Source organism: Neofelis nebulosa, chromosome 13 (assembly GCF_028018385.1).
Source record: "Neofelis nebulosa isolate mNeoNeb1 chromosome 13, mNeoNeb1.pri, whole genome shotgun sequence".
Lineage (NCBI taxonomy): Eukaryota > Metazoa > Chordata > Mammalia > Carnivora > Felidae > Neofelis > Neofelis nebulosa.
In genome coordinates this window covers 28,971,655-28,991,783 of record NC_080794.1, presented here as the reverse complement: position 1 = coordinate 28,991,783, position 20,129 = coordinate 28,971,655, and the positions used below count along the sequence as shown (strand labels likewise).

At 40.9% G+C, this 20,129-nt stretch overlaps 1 protein-coding gene across 1 annotated transcript; it reads right to left on the bottom strand.

Annotated features, from left to right (window-relative positions):
• Window positions 1-3,139: 3,139 nt before the first annotated feature.
• On the bottom strand, window positions 3,140-5,649 carry ADO (2-aminoethanethiol dioxygenase). Its single transcript, XM_058696453.1, has one exon. The coding sequence runs from the start codon at window positions 5,391-5,393 to the stop codon at window positions 4,581-4,583; it is 813 nt and encodes a 270-aa protein (XP_058552436.1). The 5' UTR covers window positions 5,394-5,649; the 3' UTR covers window positions 3,140-4,580.
• Window positions 5,650-20,129: the final 14,480 nt, after the last annotated feature.

The following is a 20,129-nucleotide window of genomic DNA, read 5'->3' as shown; positions in this document are numbered from 1 at the left end:
GGCCTGTATTTTAGAACAGCAGACAGCAAGTAACTACTCCTCAAAACTTTTTGCTCTTCAGAGGGCTGGAATTTTTAGATCTAACTTGTGGAGGTAATTAATCCTTTTATTTCCTCTCTTTCTGTATTTCAAAGATGCAGAATACCTCTTTCAGTAACTACTAAATAGAAATTTTCTAAACCCCAGTGCCAGATTGTTCTAGTGACTGATGTTATTCCATTAGATTCATATTTCGTAGTTTGTCAGCTTATTATCATCCTTGCTTGGCTAATTTTGTTAAAACATGTATACAACAATGCCACATTTTGGTAATTATGTGTTTTAATGAATACTCTCCTAGCAAAATTTCATAATATTAAAATACAGTAATTTGTCCTGCCAACTTAAATTTCAGAACACCTTCAATCAAGATAATGTAAACAATTGTTCACAAAGCAGGACTAAAAAAGCTTTTTAAGAAGTCCTTTTTAAAAGAATAAGTTAATGTTAAATGTATTTTGATGATAGTCAAATTGGTTACATAATCACTTTCACCTTGAGGTGGGCTTGGTGAAGAGACAACATACCATGAGGAACATATCTTGGTGTTTTTTCAGAGACAACTTGGTGGCTTTTACTTCTTGATTTTAACATGTTAGGTCAATCTTTCACCAGATTTCACTCTCAGCTTGCAACATTCAGGGTACTTTCATCCAGGTGTTTCATTTTTTACTTTGCTTAAGAAATAAAGTATATAAAGCTAAGTCTGATCCTTCTTATATTCAGTATGCCTTATTGAATAGTATTTCTGATAGTAAACCTGTTTAAAAATAAACTTCTGGAGAATAAGTAGGTCTATTAAACTAAACAAGGTTTTCAATTATTCATAAATGAGTGTATTTAAGTATCAATTGCTAATGAAATTAAGCCAAATTGTTTGGTATATATTGAAAATGGCTGTAGTGATATTTTAACTGTCCCTGATATATGTGTGTGTGTGTGTATAGAATGGTCAGCATCAAGTACCTAAAATGCTGCCAGTCCAAACTATAATTAAACAAATTTTACAGAAAAAGACAAATATTTAAGTCCAAACATTCTTTCCTTCATGGATAAAAGTATTTTTCTTTTCTTGCACTAGTTTATTTTCTTTAGGTTAAACATAAAGGAGAACTATTTTCTGTTGTAGCAAAACAACATGATTCCACATTAATTTCAGATGTGTTTTCAATCAGATTGTTTCAAAAAGCTCACAAGGAAATGGACTATGTAAGTTTCTACTACTTGGACTTTGGAATCTGCAGAAAGCCACCAGTTTTCAGTACAACATAATCTTATAGAATGAATGTTTAATAGTAATTGGACATCATAGTATTTTTCATTTTGCAATAATCAAATAAGATTTACCTCTTTAACAATTTCAAACATGCTTTTATTTTCCATAAGTACACTGATTTTAATTTCTGGATCTGAAGATTCAGTATGTAGGGGGCTTAACAAAGGATTGCCTTGACAGTAGATGCTTCATTACACTGAAATAATCAGTGGTTGGTTTCTGTTTGTAACCTGGCTCTCAGAATTCAGATGAAGAGGGTTACAGGAGTGGCACTACCCTCAGGTTAGAGTTGAATAGTAACGGGCTGAACCCTGAATTAAAGACATATTGCTTCTACGTTGAGCAGTAGAGCTAGCTAGTGCACAAGATACAAAGTCATTTGGAATCAGTAACAGTCTACCTGAGATGCCAAGGCAGAGGCATCTACAAGGGGACAATGAAAAAGGAGAAAAAAAAGGTGTGGACTCTGGAAGAATTTAACGGCTATTAGCCTTGAAAGTTCAGAGAACCCACTCCTGTTGACAACTAGTACTTTAAAAATGGGCCCATGATTTTCATTAACAAACAACAGTTAGTGTAACCTCAATCCACGTGAATCAGGCTTAGTAAAAAAAATCAATTCTCATAGAGTAGTAGGTAGGTACACAATACACACCATTAATAAAACTGGCTTTTGATATATCAGGGAATTAAAACACTTTGGAAGTATTGAGACAGACTTCTCACCAGGGAGAGGCAATTATTGCGTTTGTTATTCAACAGGAAAGTGATCAGTATCATTGTGCTCATCAGTCTGTGTAGGGGAAGACGACTTTTCTCCTCAGTCGTTACTAAAATAGTCTATATTGCAGTAATATATGGAAACGCAATAGCAGCACATGAAGTCAGTCATGACGAACAGTTTAAGCGCAGAGGTGCCAGGTTTTGCTGCACGACATTTTGTCTTTGTAGTAAGAATATTCTTCTTAGTGGCTAAAACAAGTTCTGTTTTCACCATTAATTTACTCAATATATTAGTGAACCACAAGTTTCACTGTCCTTACTGAACTAAATTAGAGAGATACCATATTGCTATTTTGGCCTGCAACAATTTCAGTTCTTTTGAAAAGCACCCTAGTTTTTTTTCATTCAGCTTGTTTGCACTTGAGAACTTTAAAACTTTTCACAATAAAGTTTGGAAAAACAATTCCTTCTTGCTTACTGTTCTATTGCTAGAATGTTTTTGTAGTTTTAATGCATTCTAGGGTGTATTATAGCATATACATCACTGTCAATAATTTTATAATTCATCAACTTTTTGCTATAATTCAGAATGGGTAGGCATGTGATTGATAACCACATTCATTACTGTGCTATTAAAAAAAACATTTTGTGAACATTTTTCTAAGAAAATCATCATTTGCATATCTAGGATTTAGTTTTAAATTGAATGGCATTATGAACTGCTTCAAACTGCCCCAAGGCATATTAAACTATAGCATCATGTGAAGCCACCATAAAACATTAGCAACCTTGGAGGAAAGGCTTGGCATTATGCCTGTTTCAGGTTTTACAAGGGTGGCATTTCACATGGAATAAGCGTCTTTTTTGTTTAAAAAAAAAAAATCAAGAATTTGCTTTCTTAATCTATTTAAAAAATTGGGAACAAATATTCCTTCACTCTGGGCCACAGTAACCCAGTATGCATAAAGAGGCAAAGGCACATACTGTCTCTCCAGTGTCAACACTTTCCACCAATAGCAAGTCTCCCTTTATTACATACAGACCTTAGAACTCGATTGCCATTTGGGCAAGTCAATCAAGAGGGCTTAGACAACAGCTGGGCAGATTTTAATGTGTTTATTTCTACAGTTTGTTTTTATTAAAAGTGTTGTGAAAAAGGAATCCTATAAATAGTAAAAAGAGGGAAACAATAGTGCTCCATAGCCTGAAGCAAATGGTGTAAATACATTTGTAAACAAGGTAAAGTTGCTGAGCTTACCGAAAGGACAAAAATAAAACTAGTTACAGATAGCACAACTGTTTAAGAGGTTGGTTAGTGTTTTGTCCCTCGTTCTGGTGCCCTAAAATGGCCAGCAGTATAGGTAATTCTCTATTCTGTAGCCTTGATCATGTGTGCCTTCTCTCTTCCTATAGAAACCACACCAGATGAGGCAAGCTCTGGCTCACTACTGTTGGGAGAACACTGCCATCAAAACAACACAGCTGGAACCAGCAGCCTTCTGGAACATTTGAGCTCCTGAGAATTTGAAACAGTCATCAACATTTTTCTCTATTTTTGCAGGAAAATACTGGAAGTAAACAGGGGCATGGAATTCAACAACTGGCTAGAAGTGTTTTACATTCAGTTGTTTGGAAGCATGGCGATTCAGCTCCTTTGAATCTTCTGGTTAGAAAACCCAGAATTAACCTATCACCTCTTAAAGCTCACGAAGACCCTCCCCCCAAAATGAAAAGTCATTTGAAGGTAATATAGTTTTTGCATTAAAGGTGAATCTGCAACAAGAAATCTGCTTAACTCCCAGATCTGGAGACTCAAGGGGACAATAAGCTCTAAGTGATCATCTGTCACTGAGATATGCAGGCGCTGGATTTCTTGGTAGATGCTGCCAGAGTAAACCAGATGTGGCTACCGGGCAAGAGGAGGAAAGAAAACAAATCTTGTCCTCTACATGCATAGTTATGCTTTGGGGGTGATACTCCAACTCTGGAAAAATGATCTAATTTTCACTTTACATAGTAGCTCATCTTGTTAAACCTAGTTTTTACCAGTGACTTGAACTAAAAACAATTCAAACCACTGGGTCATGCAATCAATAAATTAGAATTACAACAATAAGGAGTAAAAGGGACATAGGTGGAAAACAAATCCTATTTACCCGGGGTAGGGGGTGTGGGGGCTTTTAGTGTATTTTGTATAGTATAAAGAACAGAGAAAAGACTATTTTCATTATGGCTTTAGGATGGAAGCGCTTCAGATAGTCCCCTGCCCCCCTTTCCCCCAAACCAAAACCCCAATGGCAGTGACAGAGCCAGGAAACAACCTAGTCTACTAGCCTTCCCCGCCCCTTAACCCGACCCCGCGGCTGCACTCCAGTCGCCAGTGCTTCCCACGGCTCCGGAGAAAGCAGCTACAGCCCATTCCAGTAGATCCAAAGCCCAGGCCTGCGGGTAGGGAGAGAGCCCTTATGGTGGGTCGCGGGTAGCCAGGCCCAGATGTGAACAGGGCACGTCTTCGCCCCACGGCAACCGGGCGCTGGCGGCTTCAAGGGAAGACCTTGGGACCTGGATAGGGCTCCCCCTCGCACCAGAAGTCATCGGCTTGAGGGGTCTCCAGGAGCCACACCTCTCGGGGCAGGTCGCAGGCCGAGCCGGAGAGCTCCTTGTCCCTGACAGGCTCCAGCACCCGGTAATAGTGGCAGTCCCGGCCTTCGTCCGGGTCATAGGGCGGGGCCAGAATGTCCAGGAAGGCGGCGGGCCCGTCCACGGCGTCGATCTGGTGCAGGTTGTCCTGGTGTGGGGTGAGGACGCAGGGGCCGCTGGCCTCGGTGTACTCGGCCCTCGAGCGCAGCACGCCCAGCCGCATGGCGTCCCGCTCCCGGGCTTTCAGCGGCGGCTCGAACTGCTGCTCTGGCGGCGGGGCCCGTGGCCGCTGCCCGCCGCCCGCCTCCAGCTTGTCCATGCAGCTGATGCGCACGGTGCCGTAGAGCACCTTGAGCATGCCGTGCATGCCCGGGTGGTCATGAAGCGGAATGGACGTGCCGCTCTTGAGCAGGAACACGCCGAGGCTGAAGCCGTCGGTTTCGTAGATGTGCATATAGGTGACCGGTGGTAGGTTGGGCGGCAACGGCTGCACCGTGGCCTTGCGCGGGGCGATGTTCAGGTCCTCCGCGCGGACTTGGGTCAGCAGGTTCTTCAGCTTGCTCAGGTTCTCCGGGAAGCCCTGAGGCATAGGGGCCTCGGAGCCCGGCGCCGCGCCGTGGTCGGAAGCGCTGCGGCAGCCCCCGCTGCCCCGGAAGGTGAGACACGCCTGGCGGGCGATCCGTTGGATCAGGGAGGCCATGTTGTCTCGGGGCATGCTCGGCTGATCCTCTGCGTGTCGAGGCTGGCCCCCGCCGCCCCCTGCTTTCCTCCACCCCTTGCGGTCTCCGGTGGCCGCCACGGCTGCCAGCAGCCCGGGGCGAAGCGAGGGGCCCCGCAACTACCGGTCTTACGGGCGCGCGGCACCGCTGCCGCCAACCTCAGCAGCCTCGCGCCGGCAACGGCCCGGCGCACCCGCCCCGCGCCTCCAGCGAGCGCGCACGCGCACGACCCACGCGCCGCACTCACGCCAGAGGAGCAGGTACCGGCCGCGCGGACGGTGTAAGGCTTTGCGTTACGCCCGACGTTCCATTCAAGCAGCCCACACCTACGACGGTGGCCGGGCGCGCTGGCCGCCTTACAGAGCATGCTGGGACTTGTAGTCCGATATTACGGATGAGCGCTGACCGTTTCCTTTGCCAGCTGGAAAAGGAAGGATTGGATTTGTTTCTTATAAAGAGCCTTTCTTTAACTGTTTCAAGGTATTTGCTTGTTTGAGAAGAAGGTGAATTGGGACGCAAGAGAAGTAGCCAGTTAACTACAACTCCCGGCATCCTCAGCAGGCCGGAGTGGCGCACTTCCGGCAGCTGGCCTGAGGAGTGGTGGAGGCTCTTGGCCATCGCTAGGAACGGGGCGAGAGGGTCGTTAACCTTTCTGGCGCCGGTCGGCCTGTTCAGCCCGCCAGGGTCGCTCTTCTCTGGCGCCTACCTTTGGGAAGGAGGCTGTTGAGTTAACTTCATGTCTTCCTGGCCACCTAGGCAGCACAGGCTACCCACGGGGATTACGGGACAGCACTTTCGTAATTTTCCAAGTTTCTTGGGAGATGAGAGGGTCGAGGCCGTCCCTAGCGATCAGGATTCCTCTGCACAGCCGTCCCCAGCTGTTGTTTGCATCAGGGTGTGGTGACGCTGCTCTTCCGGTTAAAGAGCCGGATAGTTTTGCTGGGATTCGAGAGGCCATTTGCTGTGGCCAAGGATTGTGTATACTAAAGGTTATTAAAGCATGGTTTGCCTGAGAAGCACCTGGTTGTAAGGGGGAGGTAGGGAGGAGCTTAAAAAAAATACAAATTATTGGTTGTCATGTAGAAACTGATTCACTAGATGATTCTAGGGCATCTTACGAGAAACAGTGGTGTGCGAGAACGAGGCACGCTCTCGATCATCACCTTACCCTGAGTTTACAATCCTTTTGGTCTTCCAAAGCTAAACATGAGTTTTTTGCTCATTTTGTAATTATAGTGGTTCCATAAATCCTCTCCAGCTAAAAAAGGCATGCTTTTTTAGTGGGCTGTGTAACCTATCTAATGAACACTTGATATATGCGAGGCACTCTGTTTGCATTATCTAATGAATATTATACTATTTAATCCTCATAGCAACTCTTAAAAGATGGGCTCTGTTATTAATCCCAGTTTGCAGATGAGCGAATAAGTTGCTCAAGGATAGTAATCAGCAGGGCCTAATCAGTAGTGAAGAAAAAAGTAGTTTTACACACACACACACACACACACACACACACACAAAGTTTGAGTTGGTATTAAAAGCACTAAATGTGGAGTTAGGAAATTGTTTTTTCCAACCTATTGTGCTAATAACAAGTTGTATGTTTTAGGCGGATCGTACCCTTTCGGTCCTCAATTTATTTACTTGTAAAATGTTGGGGTTAGGAGAACAGTCCTTCTGAACACTAGTTACTCATCAGAAGCCCCTGGGAGCTTTATAAAAATAAAGATTTGGAGGTCATACCCCAGAGATTGTGATACAGAAGAACTCGTGTGAAGCCTAGATTTTTTTTTTTTTAAAGATGCTATGCAAGTGATTCTTAATTTTCAGCCCAGTTTGAGAATCACTGCTAGATCTGTAAATTCTGAAGCAGTTCTTAATATTTGGTGATTTTGATTAAGACAGTGATTATTTGCTTTGGAAAGGACTCCTAATATTTGCTTTTCAGATTGCCATGCCATTGTTAAGGTATTTAAATTGTACTGTCAAAGTTCATCATGTAATGAAATCCCATGCAGTCTTTTTCTAAATTTTCTTTTAATACTTATTTTTGAGAGACCTAGACAGAGCGCGAGTGGGGGAGGGGCAGAGAGCGAGGGAGACACAGAATCAGAAGCAGGCTCCAGGCTCTGAGCTGTCAGCACAGAGCTCCATGCAGGACTCAAACCCACAGACTGTGAGATCATGACCTGAGCTGAAGTCGGATGCTTAACTGACTAAGCCACCCAGTCTTTTTCTAAAGTGAGGAATATTTAATTTAAGAGAAAGAATCCCTGTCTTTATTTACAAATCTGGATTTTTATTTACTGGTTTTGCTTTTATTAAGATATAATTAGTGGGAGGTATAGATAGACTCGATAGAACTCAGACTTGAGTAACATATAGATGTATTTGGTTTTCAAATCTATCACTTCTTGATAGTTACCTATACTTATTTAACTGAAACTCATCTATAAAATGGGATAATAAGAGACGTGTAGAAATGTCATAATAGCATATGGAACATAGTAGCTATCCTATAATAGTAGCTATTATTATGGTTTTTAAATGGTTAAAAGCAATTTAAAAAGTAGTTAACACCAATGAATTTAAATAATACTCAGCAAATATTGAGATGGAATTTGACTTGAGAATCAATTTCAAGGTAGAGATAAAAATTCTTTATTGGTTAAACCATTTACCTGGTGATGCCATCCTTCAGGTCCTTGCTATTATTGTTTGGCGAAAGAGTTGAAAATTTTCAAAGACTGGTTGTATCAGAATAACTTGGGGACATTTGTTGCAAGTGCAGATTCCTAGATCCTGTCTATACCTACTGAATCTGAATCTTTTGCATATTAAAAGTTTTAATAACTACTGAGTGTCCACAGGATATATAGTACTTTTTTTAGGCCACAGACAGGCTATCTCCATAATTCCTTTTGATGCTGTCCTTAAGAACTGCACTAATGGATGAGGTCAATCCTAAGAGCTTTTGCCTTTAAGAAGCACTTCACTTGACCTTCTGCACCACTGCCAGTAGCATTGGGTGAGTAGGTTTCTATTACCATTAATGTTCTTTTTTATGCTCGTTGTTCTGTTTTCCTTTGTGTTGGAGCAAGCAAAATGAAGATCAAAAGAAAGTCAAAAAAGGGAACAAAGGAGAAGTGACAGTGAACAAGTGATAGAAATACAAGACAGACACAAGATTTTGGAAAAGTTTGGGATGGACAGAATCTATCATTTGATAGATTCTGGATACCAGGCATTGTGCTAGGTTTTGGGGTTTCAGCAAGGAATATCTGCTTTCGCAAGGAATTTACCTGTGTGTGTGTGTGTGTGTGTGTGTGTGTGTGTGTGTGTGTATTTTGGGGTGGAGGTCGTTACCCAGTATAAATCAGTGAGCAGCATAATTTCAGACAGAGATAAAACTTATGAAGACAAAACAGGATGATAGGATGGTGTGATATTTGTGTGTGTGTATGATGTGTTACTTTAAACTGGGTTGTCAGGGGTGATCAGAAGGTAACATTTGAGCTGCTCCTGAATATTAAGGAGTCAGCTATGGAACAATGTGGGGTCAGAACATTTCAAGACCAGGAAACAGCCTTAAGGTTGTTAACCAGGGTATAGGATATTATAACTTTGACTCATTGGGAAGGAGCTTGGTATAACTGGGGACAAGAATGAAGGGCTATGAGCTTCCTGCAGGGAGATGAAGTTGGGGAGGTAGGCAAGGGCCATATTTATTTTATAGGCCTTCTAGGACATGGTTAGGGGGTTATGGGAATTGAGGCCCATGATGGGGAGGTGGATTTTGTCACAAGTAAATACAGTGAGCTTTTGGAGAGCTTTGGTCAGGAGAATGACTTTTCTGTTTTACATTTCTGAGAGACTGGTGGGGGAAGTGTGTAACAGCAAAGAAACCTTGATTGGAGGCCGTAATCCAGAGGAAAGACAAGAACTAGTGTAAAGATTGGGAATCTGTTGTGTAGGTGGATCTGACAGGGCTTGCTGATGAACTGTTGCTTTGATGACCTATTTCTTAAAGTGTATTCTCTCCACATTTTTTTTCATGAGTTCACAGCGATGTAGTGATGGGTGAGACTGGCAAAACTTAAATCTCACCTCTTGTCCACATTTAACTATTAAATTTAGGAATGGGCAAGGCACACAGAAGCATGAGTAAAGCTGAATTTCTTTTTAAATAGTTAGTCAATTAACCAGGAAGCAAGAAGAACTGGAAAAACCCCCAAATATACCCCCCCCCCCAACCACACACACCCCTCTAAACTCCACAGTTCTCTGATCTCTTCATTCTTTGGGAATAGGCTTGTATTTTATCTTTTCCCCTGGCCTTCCTCTTCATGAGGACTTATTTTCCCTAATTCATGAGATAGATTACATTCTGATTTTTTTTTTTCCCTCAAATCCTTCCTCAGGATTCATTTTGTCCATCTATTTTGGTCATACTAGGGCCCGGTCAAAAGAGTACCAAAGTGTTGACATTCTCAAATGCTCAGAGTTCCTAGCCTGCAGTTGTTTGTTTGTTTAAAGGCAGGCAGGAAGGTTTCTTTAGCTCTTGCCACCTTATTCCTAGATCTGTCTTCTATGTTAGTATAGAACATGGTAACTAAATTGGTAAAAAAATTTTTCCTACTTTTAGACTAACTTACTCATGCTTAATTATATTTGAATATTTGGGGTTTATATTGTGGTTTTCCTTTCAGTTCTTAGAAAATGTTAGCACGTATCTCTCATCTATTATCATGAATGTCAGGTTATAAAAAAAATACTTTTGAAGGCAGAAGAGCTGATTCTAGGCAGGGCTTTCCTACTAACTAGCTGTGTGTTATTGAGCAAGTCACTTGTCCTCACTAGATCCTAGTTTCTTAGTGGTTCTGGGATATGATCTCTAAGATTCCTTCCAGCATCTCATTGGCTCATCATCGATGATGGAGACAATTATAAGGACAATTCAGACAAAACCATGTATTTTGTTTTACTTATCTAAAATTATTGCACCATAACTCTCTTGGCTCTTTCCATCTCCACTAACATCTTAAAAGTAACTGCTCCACTCTACTCTGATTTAACTTTGTGTGGTTATCTGAAATCAAATCATTTGTATGTATGGGCTGTTCAGTTAAATATGCTAAGCTCAGGAATTTTTAGTGTTCAGGTTAGACTTTTGGTTTGCACATGGCACCAAAAAATTGCAGGGGTTGTGTTGTGTGATATAAGGTATAGGACATTGTTTTCTAACTGTGTGATTTCTATAGACCACTGCATGTAGCACTGAGATGGAGAAGGACTTAAAACTGGTTCATCTTTTTTCTTCCTTGCCAATGTCTTATTTCAGGCAAGGGGAGGCAAGGGAGAAAGAAGTTAAAAATTAGGAGCATGCAGAGAGAAGGTAGAGGGGGGGAAAAAGGTGTGGCTTTTGCAATAAAAGAGAATGAATGAGGAGAAGCTTTTGCTGTGCTCAGTCTGAAGCACTGCCAAAGGCCAGGTATTACTATTTTTGGAGGTGATTTAAGAGAACACTCCCCTACCAATTTCATATTAGAGAGGTTTTCCTCTTCTTCTTGAAGGAGTGCAATTATGAGAATCAAAATAGTTCTGAACTGTAAATTAAATCCAAACACCTTTTACCTCTCTTAATTAACTTTTCCCCCCAATTTCATGCTTTTTGTTTTTCTTTCCCTTTTTCCCCCTCTAAGAAGACATCAGCTGTCTCCACCTCCTCCGCTTCCCCATCTGTCCTTTTCCTCTTGGCTGAAAGAAAGATTTTTACTTTATATTTATTTTAATTAATGGATTTGAATCACAAGTGGTGAAACAGTTGATGTTCATCTTCAAGAGGCAGTAAAAAGGAAAATCATCTTCTCTAACTTGGCAGAAAAGAACTGTATGTTCATTGCTGCTGCCTGCCTGAGAAGTGACTGTGGAAGGGGAAGGGGAAGATGGTTCCAGAGTTCTGTGTTGGTGCAGGGAACAGATATCATGTCCCAGTATCAAGAGAAATGAAGATGGGAAAAACTCTTTAGAATGAAATGGTACTTTCTTGGGAAATGTCTTTCTCAAAGGATGCATAGTAAATATTGCTTGATGGTTTATGGTCCCACCAATTGGGGATCAAATTCCCTAGGAACAAAACACATCCTAGGGCATTTGACTGATTTGAAATAAATAGGTATAGTATTATACATTTCCTTGGATGAGTGAAATGCTATACAGCCTTCTTTTAAAAAGCCACTCAACAAATAAACAAACACCAAAAACCTTGTCCAACTAGATGCTCTATTACAGTATTTTAGAGAAAGCATGAAAAGTGACAGTATAATTTGAAAGTGGAACAGCGGAATCAAGGAAGAAAGCATACCTGAGAGGATACCAGTTCTTTTCCTGGTTCTAGCAACCCATTGTGTGACTTTGGATAAGTCATTTCACTTCTTGGCACCTCGTTTCTCTTATTTATAAAGCGAAGAACTTAATTCCCATGGTTTACCGCTTTCCTTCTAGCTTAAAAAAAAAACCTATGAATTTTAAAAATTATAATTATATGACAATAAGTAATATAATTTCATACTGTGAAATACTGCAGAGCACCACAAAAGACACTTTGAAAATGTATTTTTAAAAGCAACTTGTGAAAAGAACACTTAGTAACATGCATACAATGATATTGACTTTTCCTTTGTACCTGTGTTGTCTCTACCTAAAGCAGATTATATAGACATTTCTTGAATATAAATCATTGAATAAAATGAACAAGACTCTTGCTTAAATAATATTTATCATTGTTATTAAGTTTCCACGGTATTTTTTAAGGAAAAACTTAAAAAAAAATTCTAAACATAAATTATGCACCAAGAGTACCATGTATTGCTATTGGGAAAAGCAAAACACTCCTTGAGTTAACTGCACATTTCCACAGGACCTGCTGAGGTAATTGACAACCAACATCATAGAGGGCGAAATTCCTCTAAGGCAGCAGAACTTTAGTTTAATTAGATAATTAGCCCTGGTCAACCTATAATGAATGCACAAGCAATTAGCAATGAATTTGAGCTGCTAAAACCTATTTTTCCTCTTTTGTGTTTCTTCCCTTTCATTAACAACTCTAACTACTGAACAATTTATATCTTCACACTAACAATCAACTTTATTATCATCAAACTCTTTGTAAGCGATAAAGCAATGAGACCTGACTGTTGGTTGCACAACATTAAGTGATTATGTTAAGTAATGCCGTTTATTTCCCTAGCCATCCCACTGCTATATTATGTCAAACAAATAGGGTTTTTGAAAGCAGTGCACACTTCTTGATTTTGATGATTGCTTTATTTGTCAAATCCAAGCAACTAGTAAGAGATGTACTGCAATTTGGAGTTCTTTCTTAGTGGCTTTGAGCAGACTTGAATGAAAGGAAACAGTTCCATAAATCTACCTAAAACAAGACCCTCAAAAAAGACCCCCCTGCTTTTTTTTAGTAGCTTGGAGATTCTTCTGTTTGGAAGCCCTTGCAAGTGCTTGAGATGCATTTCAGTAAGTGAAAGTCCTTACTTGGCCATCTTTTCCTATTTGGGAACAGTTTTCAATCTCATGAATGACAGAAGGAACCATCATGGTTTTTCCTCACATGGGGGGAATGGCAGAAAAAGGAAGAAGTGAGGGGAGTGATAAAGTTAGGAGAGAGTGTTTTCCAACGTGGAAAAGCAGAAGTTACCAAAGTGCGCAGGTGCTAAGAATTAATGATACTAAAGTATAAATATTAAGAAGACATTTGGGGTGCTCTGGTTTGGTGCATATGAACTGAAACATCCATTACATTTCAACCAGAAATGGGTTTTGAAAATTGGACATTAAACATTTCTATGGGCAGATTATACATTTACAAAGAGATATCCTTTGCCACATCAGAAACCATTTTGATTCTATTCGAGTTTATGGAATCCTTAATATACAGAATGTTCTTATAAACATTGCTGTTCTACTTATTAATAATTTAACAAGATTTAGGGGATTAAATTCAGTGTTAAAAAATTAGTGAGCTAACCATTTGAATAAATATATTGCTTACTTTTAAGCAGAACTAAAAATGTATAAACAGCAATTTTCTTGTGATTGGAATAGGAGCATTGGCTTATAATTTCTTATCTTGAGACTTCCCATCTGGTCGGTCTTGGAAATAATTTTTTTCTTTCTTTCCCCAGCAATAACTAGCAATTAGAGTTTCAGAAATGCCAATTTTAATCAAAACTCTTATTTCCAAAATAGAAAAACTTACATGAACTATATAAAGCCTCTTCATTTTATTCAATTGACTGTTTTGAAAAAGTAATTTAAATAATTCAGAGCCAGAATTAAGATGTTACAGAAATGTTAAGAAAATAGTCTTTCCAAATTATGGTCATTTTTACTCTTACCATGGTATAGTAATTTCACCGGCATTAATGTTTACACCCTCCAGATAGCAACTGTATAGCAGCTAGTTCATATGAAGCAGGTTTTCTCAACTTTAGCACTATTGACGTTTTGGATTGGCTAATTCATTGTTGTGGGGGTTGTCCTGTGCAACATCCTGGCCTCTACCCTCTAGATGACAGTAGCACCAACTGTCCCCCATTTCCCTCCACCCTGGGATAACAGTAAATATCTCCAGATGTTGACTAGTCCCCAGGCTAGGGAGCAAAGTCACTCCAGGTTGATAATCAGTGATGTAGAATAAGACCGTGGCAATTTCTTCCTGTACAAGTATTAAAACATGAAAAAAAAATAAAGTGTGTTGAATTTGAACATCTGGATAGTGTTTAGTAAGTGAAGTGTTAGTAGAGATAAAACAAATGAGCCTTGCTGATCTTCCAGTTTGGAGTGATTTGGGGGGCACTGAAAGAATATTCTTGCTCCCAAATTCTACTTGAATTTTCCAAATGGCCTGCTATAATATTGGAAGTTGGCACTCTTATTTGCTCCTTCTATTAAAATGTAAATATTCCTAAAAGGATCATTTTTTACATTAAAACTGAAACTTTAGTTTTCAGCTAAAAACTAGCATGTTTTAACGTATATCTACCTACCTTTTTCTTTATGAAAAGGTCCTTCAGGAAGAGAACCCTGAAGAAAATTTCCTCAGGAATTGAGAGCTGGTAGGTGTATGGGAAGCAAGCACCACGTCTGGGAAAAGGAAGGATGAAAGGGAGGTGGGAAGCACTAAAAAGATCCTTTAGACCACATTTTTTTTTTTAATTTTTTTTTTTTCAACGTTTTTAAATTTATTTTTGGGACAGAGAGAGACATAGCATGAATGGGGGAGGGGCAGAGAGAGAGGGAGACACAGAATCGGAAACAGGCTCTGGGCTCCGAGCCATCAGCCCAGAGCCTGACACGGGGCTCGAACTCACGGACCGCGAGATCGTGACCTGGCTGAAGTCGGACGCTTAACCGACTGCGCCACCCAGGCGCCCCTAGACCACATTTTTAATGGGTCACCCTGAGTTGCTCTTGCCTTGTTTCAGTTTGTTTTTTCTACTACTCCCTGTATCTTTAAATCCCTGCCCCCCCCCTCCTTTTTACATTAATCTAAAAATTTTTTTTAAGTTTGTTTGTTTTTGAGAGAGAGAAAGAGAGCATGGGCCAGTGCATGCCTGAGCATGAGGGGGTGGGGGAGAATCCCAAGCAGACCTCGAGCTGCCAGTGTAGAGCTCGACTTGCAGCTCAAACTCATGAACTGTGAGATCATGACCTGAGCCTAAATCCAAAGTGGATGCTTAACCTACTGAGCCACCCAGGTGTAGTACCGTCCCCCCCAACCCCAAACTTTTTATACTGCAGCAAAGTCTGTAGTAGATTGTATGGTAGTTGTTTTTTAATGTACTTTCTTTGCCACTTTGTGTTGGGTATCCCAAGTTAATTTTGAAAAGTTAGGAATAAATGAAATCTAAAAGTCGACAGAAGGATTGACTACATTATCTAGCATCTACACCTATCATCCATGCTGATAGAGGAGATCTGAGCCAGGTGAAGCCTGTTTTCTTCCATTGTTGTCAAACACATCAGTGACTGGTAGTTTCAGGCCTATAAGGTGGCTGCCTGGACCTTCTAGCACCACTCAGTGGAGACCATAATGGATGGCCCTGCTTGTACAGTTCACAACCTCTCATAAGTACGTGTTCAGGCTGATATTCAGCTAGAAAAAAACAAAAACAAAAACCAAAAAAACCCAAAAAACAAAACAAGCAAAACTCTCTAATGATTAAAATAACTCTCCATTTAAAGGAGCTTTCTAAAACATGGGAGAGACATGGATACCTGAAGGCCAGCATGCTGCAACTGATCCCAGGGTATTTGCATAAAAGTCTTAGTATAGCTCCCCACACTGAGCTTCCATGTAGCTCTAGGCTTTCAGTTTTTCATGCTGGGTATTTGTCTGGTTGGCTTTTTTTTAGGGAATTACTGTATCATGGCACTTGGACCATGGCCAAACTACTAAGTATAGGTTCTGTGTATTTCTGTTTTTCCCATCCAGTGTCACTTGCCTCTTCATTTCCTGATTTCTTCCTAAAGTGAGGAGGCCAGAATACATCACAGATTACAGCTGGATTTAGACAACAGGCATCTGCTTTGCAGGAACTTGCACAGAGCCTGATTAATTTATGTAAACATTTTACTGCTCACTATGTAAGATTACAGATTCCTTGGGGTGCCTGAGTGGCTCAGTCGGTTAAGCGGTCAACTTTGGCTCAGGTCATGATCTCGTGGTTTGTGAGTTCGAGCCCCGTGTCGGGCTCTGTGCTGACAGCTCAGAGCCTGGAGTCTGCTTCAGATTCTGTGTCTCCCTCTCTCTGACCTTCCCCCGTTCATGCTCTGTCTCTCTCTGTCTCAAAAATAAATAAACGTTAAAAAAAAAAAAAAAAAAAAGATTATAGATTCCTTGACTAGTTACTGGTCTCATATCTTCTAGTGGTTAATCCAACATGCTTTCAAAACTGAACATTGAAATAAAATATTCTCATTTGTTCACAAGTTTTTACTTTCAGGCTGTATAGTGTAACATTCTGCATTGACCTCACTGTTTTTTTAAGGTTCTTTGCCTCAAACTGGACTAAATGGTTCCTGTTTTCAGTTTTGACTTATACATACTATGTAAGCAGTTGTCTTAATATTATACCCCACTGGCAAGTTTCACATTATCCCTTTTGGCATAATTTTTCCAATCTAGCATTATGTTTTTACCTTTCGTCTCTCAGCTCAAGATTTTCCTACAAGATTTCGCATAGACATAGGGTTTTTATTATTGATAATAATAGCAATAGTACATTAACACTGATGGCCATACGAGTGTTCACCTTTGAGTAATTTGCTCTAGCCTTTTTTCTCCTTAAAATATAAGTGTCTCTGAAAATGATCCCAATCCTGCTTTCAAATGTTGTTGCATGTTTCCCTTAAGGTTTTGTTTGTTTTTGCAATACTAGACATTTTCTATAGCATTTCTAACTCTAACAGATATGCATGATTTCATAGAGTGAAAATTACAGACAAGGTGAAACACGGACTGAAAGTTTAAATTGTTCCAAAAGAATAAAATTCTTAAAGGATTTTAGGAACTCTAGGAAAAAAATCCTTAATGATTCTGAATTCATGTTATCCTTACTTAAGTTACCATTTATTCTTTATTGTTAGCTATCCTGGCCCCCATTTATTCAGACAGACATTTGTAAACTACTACCAACAGACAAAGGTGAGTAGAAATCCAGGGACAGGATATGAAAACTAATGTCCACATCCAGGACAGTAAGAATCATGCCACCCAGCTCTCCTTGGATTATAGTTCTCTGAACAAACACAGTTTAGAGAAACTTACTGCAGAAATTGTTTGGTGTTGTCAGCAAACAACCATGAGATACCGTAGACCAGAACAAGTGGTCTGTTACTGTCTTAAAACTCCATGGATTTTGCAGCAATTCCCTGAATTATATTACTGATAGAAAATACTTTAGTTAATAAGTTGTCAACCAAAGAACCATCCTATAAACATTTTATAAGGCAACATTAGATGGAAATATATTTGTTTTAATATTTTGCACAAATCTGCACAATTTAGTTCCTTTTGAGAAACTCCTACTTCAGGCTGTGTGTCTTACTGGAGTTGATGAATATAGTCACCAAAACCCTAAGAGGTAAAATGGCAGAAGCCCCAGAGCGCAGCCAGAGGATGGGAATCCAACATGGTGCCACCTGGGCCATCTCCTCACTGTTGGGGGCAGGAATGGCAGGGGGAATTCATGGATTGGCTTGTACATTTCTTGAGGACAAAGACTACATACATCTAATTGACATATTTTTAGCAGAATTCAGAATGGTACCATGAATATCTTAGCACACGTTAATGACTGTGGGGCTTATTCCTTTTGCACTTTTTAAATCAAGGCACGTTCTGGAATACACTCCCAGAAGGAATAGTAATTGGGAATTTTCTGGGGAAGTGAGGACAGCACTGCAAAGGAAGAAAGAAAATCTGGTGCAGAGAGTTGCTTTAATGTGTAATTTGCCCAAGTGACAGAGGGTTAGATTCTGAATTACTTTCCTCTTTCTATTAAAAAAAAAAAGTTGGGAGGGGGGATAAACAGTCTATTTTAGATTTTTGAGCATCAGGTATGAAGCATTAAAATGAATGGTCAAAGACATAATAAGTCAATCTAAGAATTTGTGATTAAAGGGGCACCTGGGTGACCCAGTTGGTTAAGTGTCTGACTCTTGGTTTCGGCTCAGGTCATGATCTTGTGGCTGTTGAGTTCGAGCCTTGTGTTGGGCTCTGTGCTAACATCTTGGAGCTTGCTTGGGATCCTCCCTCTCCTTCTCTCTCTGCCCCTTCCCTGCTCTCTCTTTTTCTGTCTCTCCTTCTGTCTGTCTCCCTTTCTCTCAAATAAATAAATAAACTTAAAAAAAAAAAGAATTTGTGATTAGTGATGGCACTGTCACTTTTCCTCCTCTCCTTTCCCTGGCATGGAGCGTAAGTTGGGAAGCATGTATGACTCTGGCTGCAGACTTTGGCCAAGACGAGAGCACCATTGATCCATGTGTGTTACTGCTAGAGAACAAGTTTTACCTGAGGCTGGAAAGGGTCCCATGAGGAGACTGCCTCTGCCTCTCGTATCTTCAGCTGGTCCTTTGAGTCCCACAGGGAAGCTGGTCCTCTCCTGGGCCCTTGTACTGAGTAGTCAGGTGATCTGGGAAGGCTGCCCCGAATGGCCAGCAGTGGACACTCGGAGAACTGAGCCCCAGCCATGACAACTTTGATTTCCTGAGAGGCTTTATCTAATTATTTCTTATACTGCCTTGAAAGAGAAATGAAGTGCCAGAAAGTATCAACATGGAAACGAACACCTTAATCAGGGGGGAGACCTTGGAAACTCTAAAGGTTTCAGTTATCACATATCATGAGAGGTGGGTGTGGCTTGGGAGATAATATCCTGGGAGCGCATCTGGCACTGGAAAGCAGTTTAGGGGAAACCTTCGCCTAACAATTCTTCTATATCTGGCAGATGAACTTGGTTATGCTATAACTGTGGACTGTTCTCCCATTCACCTTTCTCCTACCTCAGTACCCCCCTCACCCACACACACCCAGAAATGTTCACTTTGTTTCACTCTTGGCTCAGCATTTGGCACATTTTTTCTGGAAACCCTCTTCTCATTTTGGTTTTAGTGCCACCATTCTCTCCTGACCTTGAGTCTTTGCTCCTTCTGGATCCCCTCAGTGCTTCCTGTCCTCTCCTTGGCCCTTAACTTGTACTGTTTGGTTCAGAGGTCTTTCCTTGCCCTCTCCTGGGTGAATGCCAGTCTTCTTTACCTCTTCCTCCTTAGCCTAATGTGTTTAATACTTTGTCTTCCTCCAATCATACTCCAGTGTTCCCCAAAGTCCAGTTCTTATGCAAGGGCCCCCTGGTCTTCAGGAATGAATCCTGTGAGAAAATAATTTGCTAAGTCATTCTGCCAGCTTTTATTAAATAACCGATTTGCGAGAATACTGTACCAAACTGTGGGGAGATAGGGGACGTACATCCCTCATGGTGGGGAGATTGTAGGCTACCTCAAGACAGGACACAAAGTGGCTTGAATGAAAACAGCAGATTAGGGGGATTTGGATAGTGTCTATTACACATTAGTAAAGACAGGTAGGGGCTCACAAAATCCATCAAAGTCAACCCTAGGCAAGATGTGTTAGAAAAAGCTTTGCTGAAGATGTGCAACCTGACCCAGATTTCCACGAAAGAATTGGGAACAACTTGATGGAAAGGCTAGAGCAGAGAACTCCAGGCAGACAAACTCAGAGGGAAGGCTCAGCCTGAATCTTCCCACTTGTCTGTATGTGCAAGAGTCCCACATTTTTCTGTTTGGCTTTGTGTGCATGGTGTATCCCATGGAGGCATGGAGTCTGGCTTGCTTAACGGAATTCTCTCCAACAATCTGGTAATCCTGCCCGAACTTTCCCATAAGAGCATCTCCTGTCTTCTAGCTTCTCCCGTGATACAGTCAGCAATGTGTGTTCTCTCCCACCTGGGCTTTTGTTCTCCTGTTTGGGGAAGCCCACAGCGATGCACTGTAGCTGAAAGCCAGACACAAGCAGCAGATCCCAGTTTGTCATGTTTTCTCTTTAAATGTACCAAATGTATGAAGTGGACTTTTGGTAGTAGTGCAGTTTTCTTGCTCTAAAACTAAAACAGAGAATTTTCTGCCTAAGTGAACAG